The sequence below is a fragment of the Hemicordylus capensis genome, chromosome 3, assembly GCF_027244095.1.
Source record: "Hemicordylus capensis ecotype Gifberg chromosome 3, rHemCap1.1.pri, whole genome shotgun sequence".
Classification (NCBI taxonomy): domain Eukaryota; kingdom Metazoa; phylum Chordata; class Lepidosauria; order Squamata; family Cordylidae; genus Hemicordylus; species Hemicordylus capensis.
Window position 1 is genome coordinate 98,779,208 of NC_069659.1, and position 23,541 is coordinate 98,802,748.

The 23,541-nt window shown below is 41.9% G+C and overlaps 1 protein-coding gene across 2 annotated transcripts in view; it reads left to right on the plus strand.

Moving 5' to 3' along the window:
• Positions 1-23,283, plus strand: part of LOC128350419 (amine oxidase [flavin-containing] B-like) — a 107,417-nt gene extending 84,134 nt beyond the window's left edge. For both annotated transcript variants that reach the window (XM_053308711.1, XM_053308712.1), the window contains 5 exons: positions 1,164-1,221; positions 3,570-3,667; positions 6,551-6,662; positions 15,053-15,115; positions 16,185-23,283. In XM_053308711.1, the coding sequence (XP_053164686.1) occupies positions 1,164-1,221; positions 3,570-3,667; positions 6,551-6,662; positions 15,053-15,115; positions 16,185-16,340 (487 nt within the window). In that variant the 3' untranslated portion in view covers positions 16,341-23,283. The remainder of the gene's footprint in view (positions 1-1,163; positions 1,222-3,569; positions 3,668-6,550; positions 6,663-15,052; positions 15,116-16,184) is intronic.
• Positions 23,284-23,541: the final 258 nt, after the last annotated feature.

The window sequence follows — 23,541 nt, forward strand, 5'->3', positions numbered from 1 at the left end:
AGGATTTTAGCTTTTTAGGAAGAATTCTCTGTGTGTCTGGCTGGCTGATGTGCCTGTTGGACTCATTTGCCTGGGCTGGTCCTCATCCTACTAGTGCAGACCCTGGAAGCCTGCTTTTGTGAATAGCCCCAGTAGCTTGAGGCAAAAAGGCTGACTTGAGGGGCTTTAGATGCCTGTTGCTGAAGTAAAGTACCAGTCCCTGTGAGTCTTTAATATGCCCTGATACTGTTTGTTGTTTTTACTGCAACAGACTGACATGGCGCAACCCTTCTGGAAGCCCCCAAAAACAGACCAGTAACGAATCTAAATAGAGTTATGTTGAAATTCAAAATCAGAGCAGACTATTCTTTGTATTTTTACAGATAAAAAGAACAGTGGTGCATCAGCTGGTAACCTCCCGGCTTGACTATTGCAATGCGCTCTACATGGGGCTGCCTTTGTACGTAGTCCAGAAACGTCAGTTAGTTCAGAATGCGGCAGCCAGGTGGGTCTCTGGGGCAACCCGGAGAGACCACATGATGCCTGTTTTGAAACAGCTACACTGGCTGCCGATATGTTTCCGGGCAAAATACAAAGTGCTGGTTATTACCTTTAAAGCCCTGAACGGCTTGGGTCCGAGATATCTTAGAGAGCACCTTCTTTTACATGATCCCCACCGCAGGTTAAGGTCATCTGGGGAGGTCCGTCTCCAGTTACCACCAGTTCGTCTGGTGGCGACTCAGAGGCGGGCCTTCTCTGTGGCTGCTCCTGGACTGTGGAATGCACTCCCGGCAGAAATTCGTAGTCTTAATTCTTTGCTGTCCTTCAAGAGAGCCCTTAAAACCTATCTGTTTGGCCTGTCCTTTCAGGGTTTTTAATTTAGTTTTAACTGTTTTAATCTTAACCTGGTTTTCAGGGTTTTAATTGTTTTGATAGTTTAATTGTTTTTTAAGATGTTTTTAAATTTGATGTTTATATTTGTATTTCTATTTTAATTGTTTTTAATGATTTCTGTTTTTTAAATTGTAAACCGCCCTGAGCCGGCTTGGAAGAGCGGTATAAAAATTGAATGAATGAATGAATGAATGAATGAATAAATAAATATTTTTAAACTAAATACAGATCAGAGCTATAACTACACACACACGCGTATACTTGTACATGTTTTAATATTTCTCTCATAGGAAAACAAGAATCTGTGAGCTCTATGCAAAAGTGTTGGGGTCTCAGGAAGCCTTACATGTAAGAACTTTATATTCTCTATAATGTATTCATACATTTCTTGCAGCATAAAGTGGTGACAAAAAATAGCTTCATGTTTTTTGTATGTTTTTTTTTTTACTGTCCCAAGTATTGGTTGATTTCCAAAACATAATAATGAAAAACTATTCATGAAACTCAGTGCCCATTAGGTGGTTGATTGCATCTGCATTTTTATAAGGAAGTGAAGAAATGCTTGTTGAAGGAAATTTTAGGTCCTTGTTCCAAGCTGTTTCTTGATCAATTCCTGGTCATTTAATGTGCTGTTGTGATGCTGGTCAGCCTAGGAGAAGACACAAGTGGAGGAGGGCAACAAGGGCATTTTCCTAGGGCAGCAGAACACCTTGACTCTGGGTGAGGCTGTCCCTCTAGCACAGAAGAAGCATTAACGGAGGGCCAAACTAACAGTGGCATGATATAATGGGTCTCCAGTGTTTTATTTTTTCATTAAGAACATAAGAACAGCCCTGCTGGATCAGGCCCAAGGCCCATCGAGTCCAGCATCCTGTTTCACACAGTGGCTCACCAGATGCAGCTGGAAGCCTACAGGCAGGAGTTGAGGGCATGCCCCCTCTCCTGCCGTTACTCCCCTGCAACTGATATTCAGAGGCATCCTGCCTTTGAGGCTGGAGGTGGCCTATTGCCTTCCTACTAGAAGCCGTTGATAAACCTCTCCTCCATAAAGTTATCTAAACCCCTCTTAAAGCCATCCAGGTTGTTGGCTGTCACCACATCTTGTGGCAGAGAATTCCACAAGTTGATTATGCATTGTGTGAAAAAGTACCTCTGTTTGCTGGTCCTAAATTTCCTGGCAATCAATTTCATGGGGTGACCCCTAGTTCTAATATGATGTGAGAGGGAGAAGAATTTCTCTCTCTCCACTTTCTCCACACCATGCATTATTTTATAGACCTCTATCACATCTCCCCGCAGTCATCTTTTTTCTAAGCTAAATAGCCCCAGGTGTTGTAGCTTTGCCTCATAAGAAAGGTGCTCTAGGCCCCTGATCATCTTGGTTGCCCTCTTCTGAACCTTTTCCAGTTCTACAATGTCCCTTTTTAGTTGTGGTGACCAGAATTGTACGCAGTACTCCAGGTGTGGCTGCACCATAGTTTTGTATAAGGGTATTATAATATTAGCAGTTTTATTTTCAGTCCCCTTCCTAATGATCCCTAGCATGGAATTGGCCTTTTTCACAGCTGCCGCACGTTGAGTCGACACTTTCAACGAGCTGTACACCATGGCCCCAAGATCCCTCCCCTGGTCAGTCACTGACAGCTCAGATCCCATCAACGTATACTTGAAGTTGGGGGTTTTCATCCCAATGTGCGTCACTTTACACTTGCCAACATTGAAGCACATTTGCTATTTTGTTGCCCACTCCCCTGGTTTGGAGAGATCCTTTCGGAGCTCCTCACAATCTGTTTTGGATTTCACTACCCAAAAGAGTTTGTTATCACCTGCAAATTTGGCCACCTCGCTGCTTACCCCTGCTTCCAGATAATTTATGAATAAATTAAAAAGCACCAGTCCCAGTACAGATCCCTGGGGGACCCCACTTCTTACTTCCGTCCATTGTGAAAACTTTCCATTCATCCCTACCCTCTGTTTCCTGTCCTTCAACCAGTTAGCAATCCACACATGTACTTGTCCCCTTATCCCATGACTGCTAAGTTTCCTCAGGAGTCTTTGATGAGGAACTTTGTCAAAAGCTTTTTGGGAGTCCAGGTATACTATGTCAACTGGATCACATTTATCCACACTTGTTGATACTCTCAAAGAATTGGTGGCCCGAAGTATTGCGGCACTTGAGGTGAGATGCCAAATGCTGCTTTGCCCAATGGCTCTGATGAGGGCCAGCCCCCTTTAAAAGCACTGAGTGCCATGGAGGATGGAAAAGAGCGAAAGTTACCTGCAGCTGTATCCTTCTCTCACCATGCTTTTTATGAAGAGTGTGGGGTGAAGCACTCCTTGAAAAGCTTGCAAGGGTCAGATCAGTCTTGCAAATGGTGGCGGGGGGCGGGGGGGCATGTCACCACCCTGCTGGCTCTCCAGTAATCTGCCATCTGAGGCGAACACCTCACCTTGCCTCATTAGAAGACCCTATTGTAATGAAATATAGGTCCAGGGGACTGTCAGTTGACTGAAGCAGTGGTACTGTGGGACGGGGTGTTTGACTTTTCTCCCCCATGCCAATTTTTCTCTGAAAATGCCCCGAACTAGCAGTTTGCCCAAAAGGGAATAATTCAGGCACCTTCGCAGCTCTCTGTTGTTTTTTAAAAAGTTTTTTTGATTTTACCCTTCACGTTTTGTTAATTCTGCCTTTATAGCCAGTGCACTATGAAGAGAAGAACTGGTGTGAGGAGCAGTATTCTGGAGGGTGTTACACAGCTTACTTCCCCCCAGGAATAATGACTCAGTTTGGAAGGTATGATAAAAATAACCAGGGTCATCTTTTAGAAAGACAGACAGACAGAAATATGATGGGATAATATCAGCCATTCTAACTTGTGATTAGTGATTGATTTTTTTTTAGCAATTAATGAAAGTTGTAAGCATTCATGTTCTATTGATTGACACCCATGCCTTTAATAACTATTTATTTATTTAACTAACATATTTTATACCACCCAAAACTTAATTAGTTACTTAATCAAAGAAGGATTACAGTACCTCAATGCAGATAGAATTCTTTGGGAAATTCTTAAGCATGTTTCTTAAATAAAGATTTGTATGTTGATTGCTTATATGACATGTGACACATCTTAGTTGAAATCCAGTTTAAATTCCATATTTCTAATATGTGGTTAACAAATCAACTGAATAATCAAACTGATTCAATGTTAATGTTGTTGGCCTTGGAAGTATCAGAATTATTTGCCTTGATGCAACAATCAAGCCTGCATATGGGGACAGACTTCTGTGCATTGCTACACTCGCAGAGTTGGCTCTCATGCATACAGAAGGCTGCTATGCTAGATGATAAAAACCCACATCCAGCTCCCAGGATGGATGGATGTATTTACAACCTGTAAACTACCTTAGGATTGTCAACTGGCAGCAAGGTAAATTGCAAATGCAGGATACTAAGATTCTTTCATCGTTGCAGATGGTTGGTATAGTAATCTGTGACAGGACCTATCATTTATTGAGAGCAAGAGACGTGTGTGTGGAGATTATTGAATCCATACCTGCCTACATTGATTGGCAGTCCAAGCTGATTGCAACAGGTAGCCTTACATCCTGAGCAACAGTACACAGACATGTCTGCACACAAAAATGTTTTTGAATGTTTTTAGCATATTGATTGGATGATATGTGATTCCGTCACTAATGATAGTCTTTTCTTCAATCTCTACAAGTTAGCCCTTATTAGATACATATCAAATGTCTGCAGGTTTGCTCAGAAGTGTGGTAGTAAATGCCCTTCATGACTATGCTTTGCTCAAAGTGGAGGAAATTAGCTCCAATGGGCAACAAGCGGCATACAGCTCTCTTGTAACCTTAAAATATTGTATTTACCTGAATTGGACAACTATGAATTTAAGACAAGGTTAAATACAGGTTATACCTGCATTTACTCAAGAAGAGCAGGACTCTGAATTTAAAACAACCTCCTGGTTTCTAGTATCAAAAGATCTAGTCTTGAATTCAGCTAAATACAGTATCAGGGAAAACTGATCGTGATATGGATACACTGGAACTTAGAATAGCTTGAAACAAGGGAATACAGACACGTACCTTGAAAACAAATAATTGTTTTATTGAGGGGTAATAAGGGTACAGAATGAGAGAGGGCTAATTAAATAGAGATTAAAGGTAAAAGGTAAGTGTGCCATCAAGTCGATTTTGACTCCTAGTGCCTACAGAGACCTATGTTTTTCTTTGGTAGAACACAGGAGGGGGTTTACTATTGCCTCCTCCTGCGCAGTATGAGATGATGCCTTTCAGCATCTTCCTATACCACTGCTGCCCAATAGAGCACCAGCAGGGGTTCAAACTGGCAACCTTCTGCCTGTTAGTCAGACATTTCCCCGCTGCGCCACTTAGTGTCTAGCAAACCAGCTGACAATGGTCTTCCCAAAAGGGATTATTATTATTATTTATTATTTATTCGATTTCTATACCACCCTTCCAAAAATGGCTCAGGGCGGTTTACACAGAGAAATAATACATAAATAAGATGGATCCCTGTCCCCAAAGGGCTCACAGTCTAAAAAGAAACATAAGATAAACGCCAGCAACAGTCACTGGAGGTACTGTGCTGGGGGTGGATAGGGCCAGTTACTCTCCCCCTGCTAAATAAAGAGAATCACCACGTTAAAAGGTGCCTCTTTGTCAAGTTAGCAGAGGTTAGCAGACTCTCTGGTAATGGCTTAGGTTGCCCCCATGTCATAGTGCTAAGGGAGAATGGATAGAGGTTTGGGGAAGAAGGCTTTAGAGAAAGAGAGATCATATCTTCCTTTCTTCTGATCAGATTCTTCTCTGTGATGGTGCATGAGCAAGGTGGTGGGGGAAAGTGGGCAAGTATCCCTGTAGCCCAGGAGTCCAGGGGAAGACTCTCATTGGAGAGGATCTTATAGTCCAAAACATAGCTGTAGGATAGGAGTGGTGGGGACTAGTGTATTTTGAATACTTGTTCCATGTAAGATGTGGTACTGTGTCAATCATACATCCTGTGTGCTATCACTCAGATGTCCCCTTAAACAAAGGAGTTTCTCAACATGTGCTTTGCTACAAATATTAGTTTGAATAAAAATGAGAGCAGTGGGAGATCTCTTTTTGACAACATTACTCTCCTGAAACTACTCAAGAAGAGAGAGAGGAAAAGAGGGAGTGTGTTCTTGGGCTTGTCTTATCTGCCAAGGTTCGTTAAGAGGGAAGGAAACCTGCATCCTTTTGTTTTCTGTCTCATTTGTGTGCTGGTCTGGTCTGCCTTGACTCTGCATGTGCTTGGATGCAAGTCCCATTACAGTCTCACTAATGACCTGGGGGCACCAGGGAACACCTAAACCAAATGACCTGTTGTCTTAGGAATGCAGCGGGCGAAAGTCTTAGTTTAGTGTAGGCTGAAACAGTCATGTTTCTGGTCTAGGAGTGTCTTGAGATGCACCCCAAATGGTGAATGGAGTCAGCATGGCAACAGAAATGCTAGAGTTATTGAGACAAGAGTATTACACCATCCAAGTCGTTTTAGAAACTTAACAGAGGCTAGGGACGATCTGTCATAGGGAACAACATTCATGTACCATATGGTATTAAGAACAGTTTTACTTAACTTGTGTTTCCATATTCTATGCCTTTTTTAAAGGGTCATCCGTGAGCCGGTTGGGAGGATCTTCTTTGCTGGCACTGAGACAGCTTCTGAGTGGAGTGGCTACATGGAAGGGGCAGTACAGGCTGGAGAGAGAGCAGCCAGAGAGGTACAGAGCACATTCCCTAACACACATTTAAAAAATGTCTTAACACATTTGCTGGTTTGCCTGTTCCTATTCTGGCTCTGGGTATTTTGAAAAACCCTTTAAATGTGCATTTTGGGAGGATAATTAATATCTCTAGTCCTCATTATATTGATTTGACAAATATCTTGAATCTTATCTGGGATGTAAATCTTTTGTCAGGTAACATCATTCTCTTAGACATTGTAACTCTCCGGAAAAACCTATGTGGAGGAACGCTCTAACATTGTTTGATCTACTTGCATTGGGCATTTTTAGCCACTTCCCTAAGTGTGCATTAAGCAACTATACTGTGCACCCTTAGCATTAACTCCTTCCTCTGCTCCCACAAGTGGTGCTTGTTAGCACACCTAGGCCCCCCCCCACCAGCTTCCTTGATTTCTGTTCATAATGGACAAATGTTACACTTGATTTCCCCCACTTGCCCCTCCTCCACGCAAGTGCTGGTGCTGATACTTGCCTGAGAAACCTCCATTAGTTCCTCTTAGGAACATAGGAATATAGGAAGCTTCCTTATACAGAGTCAGACCACTGGTCCATCTAGCTCAGTATTGTCTACACAAACTGGCAGTGGCTTTTCCAATTTCCATTTGTTCCTCTTTTGATTGATTAATTGATTAAGTGCTGTCAAGTCGGTGTCAACCCTTAGCGACCACATAGATAGATTCTCTCCAGGATGATCTCTGTCTTCAACTTGGCCTTTTAGGTCTCTCAGTGGTGCATTCATTGCTGTCGTAATTGAGTCCATTCACCTTGCTGCTGGTCATCCTCTTCTTCTCTTTCCTTCAATTTTTCCCAGCATTATGGACTTCTCAATGGAGCTGGGTTTTAACATAATGTGTCTGAAGTATGATAGTTTGAGCCTGGTCATTTGTGCCTCAATTGAAAATTCTGGATTGACTTGTTCTATTATCCATTTGTTTGTTTTCCTGGCTGTCCACAGTATGCTCAAAAGTCTTCTCCAGCACCAAAGTTCAAAAGCGTCAATATTTTTTCTATCTTGCTTCTTCAAAGCCCAGCTTTCACATCCATAGAGTGTCACGGGGAAAACCATTGTCCAAACGATTCTTTGTAGGTACAGAGACATCAGGCATCTAAATTAAGGATGTGCACGAATTGATTTTTTCATTTTGATTTTTACCCAAATTGAGACACCCCCAATTTGTTTTGGGTCCAAATCTGACCTGGGAATCACCCCAGATTCGATTTGTACCTGAATTTTCTGAATCTGAATTGATTCAGATTTTTAAAAGGCTCCCAGGGCCGAAAGAGTAGGGGTGGTGGTAGTGCCCAATGGGTGGAAGCTACCACCCAAATTTCAAAGAAATTGGAAAAAGGTGTGATTTTTAGTGAGTTTTTGAAGTTTACACATCTTTAAGCTTTTCCCCATAGGGAATAATGGGGATTCCAGCAACCTTATAGCTCCACATGGGGGGCACCAGGGTGGCCCAGAGTGGGGTGTGGTGGGTGGTAGTGCCCAATGGGTGCAAGGAAGCTATCACCCAGATTTCAAAGGAATTGGGCAAAGGGCTGATTTTTAAAAAGAATTTTTGAAGTTGGCATGTCTTTGGGTCAGAAAAGGGGCAGAAAGTGCCCCAATGGATGCCTGCTACCATCCAGATTTCAAAGGAATTGGGCAAAGCGGTGATTTTTAATGAATTTCTGAAGTTTGCATGTCTTTAAGCTTTCCCCCCATAGGGAATAATGGGGATTTTAGTAGCCCCATAACTCCACTTGGGGGGCACCGGGGTGGCCCAGAGCGAGTTGTGGTGTAGTGCACATAGGGTGCCAACCACCCCCATACCCACAAGCCCACGGGGCACTGGGTTTTGTTGTTTCTGAGCATGGGCAGAATTACGATTAGGCAAGGGGAGACAGTTTCTAGGAGCCCCACTGCCTGGAGGTGCCCCCCAGAGACACCTCACATGACTCCCCATTGCCCCCTGCCCAGCTCCAAGGCCCCTCAGCCACTTGCCCTGTTCACCCTCTTCTCTTCTGCTTGTTCTCCTGGCCTAGTGGCTAGAGCTCCTTCTCTTCCTGCCTCTCAGCTGATTGGCGGGTGGGCAGGACTTCCAGAGAGGCCTCCGTGTAGGCCTTGCTAAAGCCTGAACTTGAGTAGGCTGGCAGGCCCCAAGCAAGCCAAGAAGGAGGCAGCCAGAGTGGCCACCACCATTCTCTGCAGCAGACCCTCTGCCCAGGCCAGCGCGCCCAGCCTTTGCCAGGTAGAATGTGAATTCCTTTTTGTGGTTACCCCCTCCCCCCCAGATATATAGGGATCTGCTTTCCATTGGGCTTTGATATGGGGGGGTGGAGACTGAGAAGTCTCTGAATATTTAATTTAAAACAGATTGGAAAATTTGCTGGCTTAAAAAAAAGCTATCTAAAAAGTCCTATAAGTGGCTTGTTTCATGGTAGAAAATTACAAAAAATTCTGGAACAAACAGTATTATATTATATTATATTATATTATATTATATTATATTATATTATATTATATTATATTATATTATATTATATTCATTCATTTATAAATGCATGTATGTTCAAGTTGTTTTGCACCCCAGAAGGTCTGAGTGAGAACTGTGAAACATGTGTTGTGCTTTTATTTTATTTTATTTTTGTGTGTGAACTGCTCCCCAATAACTCGCAGGGAATTCAGGGTAAATCTGGCCAACATGTGAATGCGGCACCTCCATTCCAGAGGAGATGTGTGTTAAAGGGCTTTAAAAGCCTCGTGTGAAAAACTTCCTGGAATCAAACTCTACTGAATTTGTTCAGAATTCTGAGAAAACATACATAGGCTCATACTGCAGGGCTGGAAGTCTCCTTTGCTAATCTGTAGCAAGGGGCCCATTTTAATAATTAGTGTTTCTAGTGTGTTCTAGGCATTAGAAGTAGCACAAATATATAGTATTCAATGCATATCACTATATATTGTGAAGTGTATGTCTGTGTGTTCAGTGAAATGTATTTCCAGGCAGCATACTTATTTTGAAATATCAGACTTAAATCCTTGGGAGCCTGGGGTGTGTGGAGGCCCTGGACTTTGAGGGGGAGGGCCCATTTTAAAATCTCATCTCTGGCCCCACTCTAACCTTGCTACGCCCCTGTTTCTGAGGTGTTCTTAGTGTAGATTCTCTGGTCGCAAATGAGTGGAATTATTTTCAAAGACAAACAATGAATCCACTCTTATTTGCTACCAGAGAATCTACTCCCAGAACACCTCAGAAACAACAAAACCCAGTGCCCCATGGACTTGTGGGTATGGGGGTGGTTGGCACCCTATGTGCACTACACCAAAACTTGCTCTGGGCCACCCTGGTGCCCCCCAAGTGGAGTTATGGGGCTGCTGAAATCCCCATTATTCCCTATGGGGAAAAGGCTTAAACACATGCAAACTTCAGAAATTCTTTAAAAATCACTGCTTTGCCCAATTCCTTTGAAATCTGGATGGTAGCAGGCACCCATTGGGGCACTACCACCCAACCCACTCTTCTATCCCAGAAGCCCCTTTTCTGCCCCAAAGACGTGCAAACTTCAGAAATTCTTTAAAAATAATCCTTTTGCCCAATCACTCTGAAACCTGGATGGTAGCAGGCACCCATTGGGGCACTACCACCCGACCCACTGTGGCACTCCTAGGAGGCTCCCACAGTCAGAAATAGGCACTGTCTATCCCCGTTGTCCCATAGGGTGGATGTAGACACATCAACAACAACAGCAGAGCTTTGCAAAGAACAAGGTTTCCAAAGGTCACGCACATCCACTGTGTCACACACTCTCCACATCCATTGTCTCCCCCCACCCTTGAAATGCAATTCATTCATTCATTCATTCATTCATTCATTCGATTTCTATACTGCCCTTCCAAAAAAAAAAAAATGGCTCAGGGCAGTTTACACAGAGAAATAATAAATAAATAAGATAGATCCCTGTCCCTAAAGGGCTCACAATCTAAAAAGAAACAAAGATAGACACCAGCAACAGTCACTGGAAGTACAGTGCTGGGGGTAAATAGGGCCAGTTACTCTCCCCCTGCTAAATAAAGAGAATCACCATGTTAAAAGGTGCCTCTGTCAAGTTAGCAGGTTGTTGTTTCACACAAAGGTGTGAAACAACAAAAATGAAATGCACTGCCCCATGTGCCCCCTCCCAATGCAGGGTAACAGCAGCAGCCAGCAAGTGTGATATCACAGATGCATCAGACTAGGGCCAACAACAGCATCAAATGTGCCCTGCCCTCCCTCCCACAAGCATTTTTCATCCACAAGCAACAGACACAGCTAGATCTGTGGCACCTGGCCATAAAAGCGGGTTAAGTAAGGAAGAGTGTAAAACAACATTCTTCCAGTGGAACAGCGAGATTTGCCCCCCCCCCCACCTACACAAGTAAAAGAATTATGATGACAACAATGGCACACAATTTCTGGGCACATTTTTTTTGACATTTCTGCAACAGATCGGCGCCTGTGGCACCAGCACAACCTATTGTAGAAGCAAGCTATCTAGTTTAAAAAAAAATGATGATAATACTAGAAGTCACAATATGACCCAATCTTCATTGCAAAGAAGTACACACACACACACACACACACACACACACACACACACACACACACACACAGAATCTGTCCTGTGCCCATCCATGAGGTCCCCAAAATACAGGCACAACAACAAACCATCCAATGCATTTGAATTGATATATATATGCGCACACACACACACACACACACACACACACACACACACACACACAGAGCTAGACTTGAGATTATGTAGCAGGGAAGCATAGTATACCTGTGCATGTGTACTCTGCGGAAGGCTTAGTGGGTTTAGGGTTAATTTTTGCCATGGCCTCAGAATGCTGCAGTTGGGGGGTGGGGTGGGGGTGGGGTAAATGGGTGCAGGGAGGAGGCTAGAGTCTGTGCCTTCCTGCCCACTCAGAGCCTGTAGGTTGCTGGGCAGAGAATATTAATATGGATATATTATGGGCACAGACGGCTGGAGGACAGGCTTCTGTTTTTTAAAAATGGGAAAAAAAATCTTTGGAATGGGAAAAAAGACAGAATTGTTTTTTAAAACCACAAGAATGCTACCCTTCTAACCACTTACTAGTACTAGCTAACGGGGATCCCTCCTACATAGAACCCCTGTTTAAACCTCTTCTAAACTAAACAACACACAACTTTTTAAATTCAATTGCAATCCAAAACCTCCCTCCAAACAGGAAAATCCCCAAGAATACAGAATTCCAGAGGGGTGTATGTGTGTGCGTGGATGCGAACGGGGTACACTTGGGCTTCACCCACGTTGTGTGTCCAGTTGTCCACTTCTGTGGTCTGGTCTCTGAGTCTACTCTTTCTTCTTCAATCTTCTTCTCCTTCTGTCTTCAGATTTGGAGGGGAGCAGGGGCTGGGGCAAAAGGCTGGAAAATCTGGGGGCCAGATGGCCAGTGGCCACAGGAGCTGGGGGCAAAGCCTGGAAAATGTGGCTGGCCAGTGGCCACAGGATCTGGGGCTGGCGGCTGGCACAGAAACAGCAGGCACAGGCAGGCAGTGATTGTCTCAGCAGCAGGAAGTGGGTGATAAAAGAATTATCTTCTTCTCAGGAACAGAAAACAAGCAATACAGCAGATATTCCATTCCTAGGCTGGCATGCAGCAGCAGGGGCAGGCCGGCTGGTCTTAGGCTGGCAAGGCAGTAGGCATGGCATGGCATGGCATGGCATGGCAAAGCAAAGCTCTCGCTTTCGCTCTTCTCCCATGAGGCAGAAAGGCAGAATGGTGGCTGCTGCCTCTTTAAATCTAATTGAAAATCCTTCCTTGAACTACCCTCACCCTTGCCCCTTCTTCAACCCTTCCCCTGGCCAATGTGGAGTCAGTCAGGAGTGGCAAGAGCCAAAAAAGCCAATCTGGAACCAGGAGGTAATCATCATCAGATCAGCCCATGCTTTTGTTCACTGATCTGAAGCTTGGAAAGGTGGGAAGTTCAAATATACGTCAACCACAAAATGGAGACTATATGGAGATAGCCACAAAATGGAGATTGCCACAAAATGGAGGTCCAAAACAATAAAACATTTGGTTCCGAAATTCAAGCAATTTGTTTTGGAGCCAAATCTTTCGGGACTTGCAGATGGGTGATTTGTTTTGTGCGCAAATTGCCCGAAACAGGCAGATTCGGATACAGATTGTTCTGTACCCAAAACGTTTCACACATCCCTAATCTAAATATGCTTTCCAAGGGCTTCATTGCAACCCTACCAAGTGCTAGTCTGCGGCATATTTCTTGACTGCTAGATCCTTTACTGTTGATGGTTGATTCTAAAAGGCAGAAGCTATCCACCACTTCAATGTCTTCGTTTCAGTTCTGAGGCTGGTTGCTGTACCTGTTGTCATTAGTTTAGTCTTCTTTACTCCTTTGCCAATCTGGAACTAGTCTGTTTCACCATGTTCTGTCTGGACTGTGGCTTCATGTCCTGTGTATAGGTTTCTCATGAGAACAATGAGATGTTCTGGGATGCCCATTTTCCTAAGGATATTCCTCAACTTGACATGGTTGATGCAATCTAAGGCTTTTTTGTAGTCAATAAAGCACATATTGACTTCTTTTTGTTGTTCTTTGGCTTTCTCAATTATCCAGCATGCATCATCAATGATGTCTCTTGTTCCTCAGCCATTTATTTTATTTTATTTTATTTTATTTTATTTTATTTTATTTTATTTTATTTTATTTTATTTAAAATATTTATATCCCGCCCCTCCAGTGCACTACAGCTCGGGGCAGCTCACAACAATAAGATGGCCACAAGATACAATGAAAGTAATAAAATTAACTAAATTAAACAAGAAAACAAAAATGAAGAAAAAAAGTTGTCAGATTAAAAACCACAATAATTAGGTTCAAATTAAAACTGAAAATTATAAAAAGCTAAAGAACCTACCAGATATAACAACAACAATAATAATAATGGAGCATTAAAAAGCCTCCTTAAAAAGGTGCATTTTAAGATGTTTTTTAAAAACACGGAGGGAGGGAGCATGGTGAAACTCTTCAGGGAATGTGTTCTAAAGCCGAGGGGCCACAACTGAAAAGGCCCTGTCTCTAGTCCGCACCAACTGGATCTCTGTTAGTGGCGGGATCATGAACAGGGCCTGAGATGATGAGCGGAGGGCCCTGGAAGATTCATATGGGTGAATGCGTTCTGACAGGTACCCGGCCCCAAGCTGTGTAGGGTTTTTCTGAAACCAGCTTGAACATTTCCCTTTCATGTAGGGCTCTAATCTGTGTTGGATGATCCTGAGCATTCTTTTGCTAGCGTGTGAAATTAAGGATATTGTGTGATGGTTTGCACAATCTGTTAAGTCTCCTTTCTTTGGTATGGGTATGTAGACTGACCTCTTCCAGTCTGTTGGCCATGGTGTCATTATCCACATTTGCTGGCATAGTTTGGTTAGAACCTCACTGACTTTTCTTCTGTTGCCTGCCATATTTCTGTAGCTTTCCCATCAATTCTGTGTTAAAAGGAATTCCCAACAAATTGTGCACAGTATGTTTAAACTGGACAGGAAACCTGTTGAACATTAGGTTTAAGGATCGGTCTGACATATTTGGAACTATTCTAGGGAAATAATCTCTTAAAGTAGCAGCTCAAGCATTGCTTTGATTAATCTCATCTTCATGTTTGAGTACATGAAGGGTATGTTTTGTGTGAATTGTTCTGCTTCAATTAATGGTCCTGTATAATTTCAGCACTGAGGTGTTAGTTGCTTTTCATAAATTCACATTTACATTTGTTTGTACAACTCCAATTCATTTCAATAAGATCTGAAATCTTGTGTCTTCTGTTACAAGGTGTTTTCCCTTCTGAGATCAAGGGAGCAGGCAGGGTTGAGACAATTACAGACACAGCAGAAGTCCAACAATGAAAGTGTACTAAGGGAGATTGAAAACAAGGGATAAGTGGGCATTCGCATGAAATGAGTGTCTATGCATGTTGACTCGCATGCCAAAACATTGATTTTTCTACTGTTTAACACTCTTTGCTAATAAGAACCTTAACTGCTAATAAATCAAAGTGGGTTCATATATGTGAACTAAAGGTAGACTCTTCGGTGTTAATAAATAGGGTTTAGATTTTCTGATGTGAGTTTAAATCGAGGTGTCCTCTATGCCAACACTGCATGGGGGGGGCGTTGTGGTGCCTAAAACCAGCCATCTCCTGTAACACTTTCAATGCATAATTTTCCAACCTTTTAGCTTGGCAGTGCCAAGTGTTTAAAGTGGAATGTGAAAGTCATGTATGTTTCTCCTCTGAAGAATGACTCAGACTTAATAAGTGTTATCCTTTTTCAGATATTGTGCTCCATGGGGAAAATTTCAGAAGGAGAAATTTGGAAGGCAGAACCAGAATCAGTTGTAAGATCTTATTCAACTGCAATGTTTCTTTTGATAATAATGTTGAGGTGGGAAAAATGCTGCATTTATCTGATCAAATAAAACCTATGTCAACCACTTTGTGACATATGTTGTGTATGATCTCTAATGAAGAGGAATATAAAGCTTGACTTGCTGGATCAGTCCCAGGTAATCCAGCACAGCATCTTATTTCTAGTGGCAGCCATATCTCTCTAGAAGCTCACAAGCAGGCTGTGAAAGTGATGGCCATCCCTTCTTCTTCTATCTCTGGCTTCTGATACATAGAGGTTTATTGTCTCTAAAGATAGTGGCCGTAATCACATCCTGTGGTAGTAAATTCTACAAGTTAATCATGTGTTGAGGAAGAATTGCTTCCTTTTGCCTGTCTAAAACTACTGTTAATCCAATTGTATTGGGTGACCTTGTGAGAAATATCTCTCTCTCTCTCTCTCTCTCTCTCTCTCTCAATCTCAATCTCAATCTCTCAATCTCTCAATCTCAATCTCTCAATCTCTCTCTCATGTTCTGTATAAACATGCTGGTTCCAGATATTCCACCACAATCTGAATAGGGACAGAGCCCAGGGCAGGATTATACAGACAGAGGCTGGCTTAGTTCTCACTCAAATAATATGCCAAATCAGATCACAATCTATATAGGGTGCTGGGAATATTTGCACAGTAAACTTTTTCATTTCAGGTATTTCAGGGTGGGTGGGGGGGAGTCCAATTCAACATATTCTGGAAATCCTATATCACCATTCTGCACACACTTATTTATGTGTTCTTTTGCTTACGGCAAGGATTGTGTAGGGATATGTTTAGAAAAATAAGGTGAGCAAAAATCATTTGTGTCCAATTAAAGTGCAATTCTTCATTAGTTCTAATTCCTTTCATTAAATACACTATTCACCACCTTTGTAAAGAGTTCTCCTACATCATTAATATTTGGGAGAAGCTGTAAAACAAGAAAATAACTAAAAACAGAGGCCTTCGCTTAAAAACATATGTTCCTGAAGTTTCACTCTCTGAGTAGAAGTGCAAACTAACAATGAATTTCTTCCATCCAGGATGTCCCAGCCCTGCCAATCACTACTACTTTTTGGGAAAGGAACCTGCCTTCCGTACCGGGACTACTGAAGTTGATAGGATTCTCCACTTTCTTCACATCAGTGGCTGCAGCTGGGTTCTTTGCATATAAAAAGTACCCACTGGTGCTAAACTGAAAATCGATTTCCTCATCTGAAGCAGTATATTTTGATCTCCCCATTTGTTTGCATTCGCACAATCATTTTACTCTTGCAGAAGAATGATTTATTGTAATTACCTAAGTACATTACCTATGAAATTTAGCTTTGTGAAAGGATCCAATATGTATTCCTAGGATACTACTCAACTGGTTTCCATAAAAACAATCCCCATGAATCTCACCACAATAACACAACATAAGTTGCTGCACAGTGGGTGGAAATTAGTTTTGCAAACTTATCATTTTGCCTCCAGATCTATAGGGGGAACTGATAAGTAAAGGGGAGAAGTTCATTTAAGTGGAGAAGAGTGAATAAATCCTAGTAACAAAATTCCACATAGATTTTTGATCTACATTCCTTAGCAGCATCAATACAAAAATGCTAAGAGAAAGTCTGTGCTCTTGGGATTTAATTATTTTACTTATTTATTTATTACATTTCTATACCACCCCAAACTTGCGTCTCTGGGCGGTTTACAATTAAAATTTAAAACATCAAATCACTTAACAATTAAAATCGTTTAAAACATTAAGATTTTTAAAAACATTTTAAACCCAGTATTTTTTAAAATAGCCAAGGCCAGATTAAAGGTTGTGAGGACTCTAGAGCAGTAATGCTGTTAGGAGTGCTAAGATTACATTTCCTTGCCCTCACCTTTTGCTCTTAACATTATGGAGATTGCATTGATCCCAGCTGAACCAAGTTCAAATCCCAGAAAAGGGTTACTATCTTATGGCTTCAAAATGCAAGTCCAGAATCGGGGAAGAAATGACCAAAGATTAGAGTCTCTAAGGATCTACCTTGTACTGAATAAGACCATCTAGCCCAGGACTGTCTATTTTGATTGACAGGGACTTTGCAAGTTCTCAAGCAGAGGCCTTAATCCAGCTCTGCTAAGATCTTTTAACTAGATATGCTCTTCACCATTGATCTGTACTCGCTCCCCTTAAATAATTGTGCAATGATCCTATAGTATTGCAGCAGCCAGATATCTGGAACTTGCTGATCCGCTTTGTGAACTTTGTGAAATACATGTCACAAGATATTATGAAGATTTGTGTGCCCTTAGAATTTAAACGCTCCTGCCACTGTGAGTAGCATCTCAGTAAGCAACTTTAAACTGCTATTGATGAGAAGGAAATTAATGCCATATTTTGAGGGAGAGAACTGCAAGGACTTCTGGAGAAGTGGAGCAAGGACAGGAAATATATCCATGGCAGGAGGATAAGGAACTGTGCCAGGAAACAGGAGCAGAGTTCCCTAACCACTCACTAGGTTTTTTTGGTTTCTAAGACTGTAGTCCATATACTTCCATTTTTTTATGTGTGACAATGACAGCCATTATAAAGAAGATAAGATGTTCAGGGTCCCCCCCTTCATCAGTAGATCAGTAGATACATCAGTAGATGTTGCATTTGCATGATTATACTCTAATGAAAAATCTCTTAAATTGCAACACAGGATACATGTCTACCTCTGAGGAGGCCATAGATCAGGAAGGTCCTTTCAAGAACCATGCCATACTTGTATCTTGTTTGGTGGTGATTGGAACCATGGTGGATGCAGACTGTTAAATCCCCCTCCCCTCCATGCTGTGGTCTCAGTCTGTTGCTGTAATATATGGCTGCTGTTTACTGAAGAACAACCAAACCTATCCATCCTATTATGAGGCTTAATATAACATGTAGTTTGGCCCTAATATTTATTTTGCTATTCAAATGACTCACTGAAACCAAGTGGATCATTAGAGTGCTATAACTGGTATTTCAGAATGTCAGATTTCAGTCTTTATTGAAATCACTTGTCTGCTTCCAGCAAGACTTAAGCTATTTCTGTCTGTTCCAGCTATGCTATGTGAAGCTGTGATCTCAAAGCACGTTTTCAACTTTAGAGCACTCTTTACAGGTCTGAAAGGCAGAGGAAGAAGCTACAGAAAGGACACACTATCTTCTCTCTTGGAGAAGTTGTCCTCTGCTTACTAACAGACTCCCAACTCTTGGAGTATAGTTTTGCATTCTTTCCTAATTTAGGATTACCTTTTCCTAGCAGCTTTGTGACTTCTGTAGTCAGCTATGCATACTGACTACAGAATGCAACCCTTGGCCCGAATAGGATGCTCAGATTGTTTAGTGTTTAGGTTAATATATTTGTCGCCATCTTCTTGATTTTGTTCCTAATCATCTCTCTGGCATGGCATCTTGTGGTAGCAAGCATGACTTGTCCCCATAGCTAAGCAGGATCTGCCCTGGTTGCATATGAATGGGAGACTTGATGTGTGAGCACTGCAAGATATTCCCCTCAGGGGATGAAGCCGCTCTGGGAAGAGCAGAAGGTTTCAAGTTCCCTCCCTGGCTTCTCCAAGATAGGGCTGAGAGAGATTCCTGCCTGCAACCTTGGAGAAGCCACTGCCAGTCTGTGAAGACAATACTGAGCTAGGTAGACCAGTGGTCTGACTCAGTATATGGCAGTTTCCTATGTTCCTATGTTCAGAGCACCCTGAAAGACACTGGCTGACAAGCTGATTTACAAAGTGTACATGCTAGGAAGGTATGTGAGGGCGCACAAGTCTCACACAACTCCTGCAGCTAATATTCTGCTCATGCTGCAGAAACACTCTGTAAGAGGGAGACACATCATTGGCCTCCAGTGCTACTGGGGGGAGTTGCGTGGGGGCTTCTGGCACATCCCCACAGACCTTCCTAATGTGCATGCTTGGCTAGAATGTCAACCCTTGTCATGAAGAAGATATTTTCCTCTCCCCGCCCACTATTTTCAGCTCACTATTCACAGATCGTGAATAGTCATGGTCGATGGTTGACTGGTCAAGGTCGACCACTTTATGGCAGCATTGAACAGTTGACCAGTTTAGATGTTTGACTGGTCAGGGTCGATGGTTTATTGGTCACGGTCGATGTTTGAACAGTTACGGTCGATGGATGACCGGTCATGGTCGACCAGTTTATGGCAGCATTGAACAGATGACTAGTTAAGATGTTTGGATCATGAATCATTGTCATAGAAACATAGGAAGTTGTCCTGTGCTGAGTCAGACCATTGGTCCATCTAGCTCAGTACTGTCTATGCTGACCAGCAGCAGGTCTCCAGGGTTTCTGACCATCTTTTCCAGCCCTATCTGGAGATACCAGGAAGTGAACTTGGGACTCTTTGCATGCAAAACAGGTGCTGTACAACTGAGTTTGGGCCCATTCCCATGGTTACAAAGAAAACCTCAAGACTATAGAGCTGTGGCTGTGCAAAGAGGCACAACAAATCACTTTCACATGCACACTGCTGTCTCCTCTGTTTCTTTTCTTTTCAGCTGCTACTGTGTGTGCAGTCACTTCAGTATTCTCCCAAATTTCAGGAGTTGCTTTCTAAACAGTGATATTTTTGGATGGGATTCTCAGAAACCTAGCAGTCCATACATTGTCTCTATTAATTGTCTATCCAGCCTTTTGGATTTTGTCTAGTGCTCGCAATTTTTTAAAGACCATGCAACTTTTATTGTGAAATTCTGGAGCCTTATGATTTGGCTTTCTTTCTCCAGTAGAAGGAATGTCATCATTAAATTGCTTCTCTTGAACCATCAAAATGTAGTTATTCTTATGACCAGTTAGAATTTATTAATCAGAGCAGTGGTAAAACTAATGACATTTTTATTGTTAAAGAAATTGGTCATTTATAGATGATGTGATCTGTACTAGGAACATTGTGGTCATTGGATATCAAATACAATATCATCCCTGAATACCAAAATACTAATATGTATGGGCATTTTTAAAATGTATGAACCAGACCATCATCTAGCCCAATAATGTCTACTGTGTGGCTCTCCATTATCTCAGGCCCAAGTCTTTTCCAGTCCTACTACCTAACGTCATTTTAAGTGAAAATGGCAGCGGCTGAACTTGGGAACCTCTGCAGGGAAAACACATGTTCTTCACCTGAACTGTAGTCCATTTCCTTCTAGTGCGCAGAGAGATATTCCTCATAGATGCTTCATAGTTCATCCTCATAATGCTGCCAGTCTGGTCATTTCTTAGAAGCACTGTAAAATGGCCTGTACTCTCTTGTACCTCATTCAGTGAAAAAAAAAAAGAAAAACGATAGGCAATTCTTATATCATTTGCCTTTCTGGATCATCAGGCCAAAGGTCCATCCAGTCCAGTATTTGGCCTGTTCAAGGTTAGCCAGATGCCTCTGGGAAGGTCACAAGTAGGGTATGGTGGAGATTCTTCTTCACAGTAGGAATTAATTCTAAGAAGATTGTAAAGACAAATAACATGAGGCATGGATTTGGATAACAGTTTTAATGTGGTTATTTTGTGCTGTGTTCTTAACTTGTCACGTGTATTCAGCAATCTGCTGTTTCTCTTAAAATCCTGCACTTTACTGAATCAGTAAAAATGGAGTGTAAGTTGCTGTAGATTTTTTTAAATGAATGGATGAATGGGGTTGTGTGCGTCTGTGTTGTATATGTTTGAGTAGACTATGCATCTCAATTTGACCTTGATGCCATGGCTGTGGTAGGCCTTTTGGGGCTACATTTCCAGTTGGTGAGTGAGTGCGTGCGCACACACTACCCAGTTCTGCAATGGGCAGCAGGTGACAGCCTCACACTGATGCCAGCATCTTTTAGGGGGAAACCAGGCAATCTTTTCATCATTTTGGTACTTTGGGCAGTGAGGAATACATATGTGTACTGTGGGCAATGAATTCAATTGTTTTGGGAAGAGGGGGTGGCTACCCATCTTCCAGTCAGTAATGAGATATTTTTATGGTATGGACAGCTGCTCTTGGGGAACAATAAACAATGGTACTAGGCACTTAAATACCATTGAAACTGAAAGTAGTGTTGAAGAGGTGGTGGAGCATAACTAATGCACCTTGAATGGAAAGTGATTCTGGATGCTGTCCCAAGTTTCAGGAAGATTTGCAAAATATGTGGAGGGCCCAGAAGACAACAAGGAACACAAAAAGGGTCCTGCCAGTTGTATATGAATTGTCCCTGATTTTATCCATGTTGAAGTTATTTGTATCTGTTTATAAACTATATAGCTTGGTAGCCATTGTATTACTGTTTTTGATGTCCATGTGGTCAGAAAATCAGCTGTGACCCTTGGCAGTGGGAGACTTAATACCTCATTAAGGAGACTTTCACTATGTTGGGTCAAACACATATTCTGAGGCAACACACTGTTATGTTTTTGATATGTTTTCATATTTTCCTATAAGATGCCTTGATCCAATGTGTCAACATTGTCAGCCCAATTACATATTCCTACTAATAGCTTAACAAGCCCTATAAACTGTGGGATTAGGTTTTGTGCATACAGGTCTGTTTCTGAGGTCTCGAATAATCTGAGCCCCCACAAGCTGGAATATACTAGAAACAATATTTATTTGTGTTCTATCTAAACTAATATATAGTGTGACTGACTCCATGTTGAGAGATCCTGCCCCTAAACTTCCTCTTTCCATTTTTGGGTCCTGATTATAAGTTCTGTTGTTCGTGGTATAATATGATCCATTCAGGTCACCCTGAGCTGACCTTCCAATGACCACCAGCCAGTCCGCATGACAGAAGGGGACTGTACATAGGAGGGCCAGTGTGAGCAGTAATCTCTTTACAGCACAAGATACTGTAAGATCCTCTTTCTTTTTCCCATCAGAGATTGTCTAATGTACTCAGCCAAAAGTGGGGAGAAATTGCCACACAAGCATGTCCTTAGTTCAGTCACCAATAAAGCTACATATCACTTGATGGTTATTTTACAACCATCCATCACCACTTCTTTGTTTCCTTTTTTGCAGCCCTAGGGAGACAGGAGATTAAAAAAGGTCACACACCTGGTGAGAAGCCATACATGACTGGTGAGCTGTATTTAGCTTAGTGGCTCTGAAGTTGTACAGGTCTGCCTTAGTTAGAGTTCATTCTGTGTCATACGGTTACTGGTTTGTCATCAAGTGAACTTTATTTCATCTTGATTCCATTTCCCAAGAAGTTCAGTTCAGCTCACATGGGGCTGCCAGGCTGTGTTTCACGCAGGCACTGGCCATAACATACACATTATGTTAGTGGAGAAGCACTAGTCCAGAAGAGTACTTAAACATCAGAATTATATCAAGAGGCAGGCTTCTAAAATAACATCCATTCTTCAGAGATTAAAGGGAAATATTTACTTCTCAGAAAGAGAGAATAGTTCACACTATAAAAGTGTGTGCTTAAAAATGAAAGAGCTGATCCACAGGAAAGTAGGAGACTTGCCAGGAGCCTTTATGGACTGCAAGCTTAAGCATGGGAGGAAGTGGTGTAAGATCCCACGGCTTAGTACAAGAGCAGTCAAAGAGCAAATAAAAGGAAACAAATGTTTTAATGCATAGTTTGGAGTACAGCTTGGGCCATTCATATTTCCATGAGTTATGACGTTTGGCTTGCTCCCTGTGCAAATTTGAACAGTGCAATTAAAAGCAGTTTACTGTTCTCCCTAAGTAAATTTACCCTTTGATTAAATATAATGCTCCTTCCAGCATCACTTCTCTGAAACCTTCTTGACTAAAAGCAAATTGTTCAAAGTAGAGTGATTTTAAAAACATTTTTTAAATGAAATAAACTACACACACTCCTAAACTGCAGCTCATTTTCCTTCTTTGATCACATACAAGTCAAGTGGTGGCGTCTTTCTGTTTTGTAAACCAAAAGTGACATTACAGTACAGAGATATGGATTCTGTAAGTTATGGTTTGTTTGTGCCTTAAATAACTGTGGTGTTTTTCTAAAGTGCCTCTGTGGTGACTGTCTATGTTGTTTCCTTCTTACCTTCTTTTTCTATCCAATATGTTATCGAGATATTTTTATCTGGCAGCTGTGAACCGCTTTAAAATCCACACTCAAAGGAATAAACACTGCCATACTAAATGTCTTTTGAGTTTTCTTTTTGTCTTTTGGGAATCTGTGAATTTCATTTATATATACATTTGGTCATGATGATTGATTGATTGATTAAGTGCCATCAAGTCGGCGTTGACTCTTAGCAATAGATAGATTATCTCCAGGATGATCTGTCTTTAATTTGGCCTTTAAGGTCTCTCAGTGGTGCATTCATTGCTGTCGTGATCAAGTCCATCCACCCTGCTGCTGGACGTCCTTTTCTTCGCTTTCTTTCCACTTTTCCCA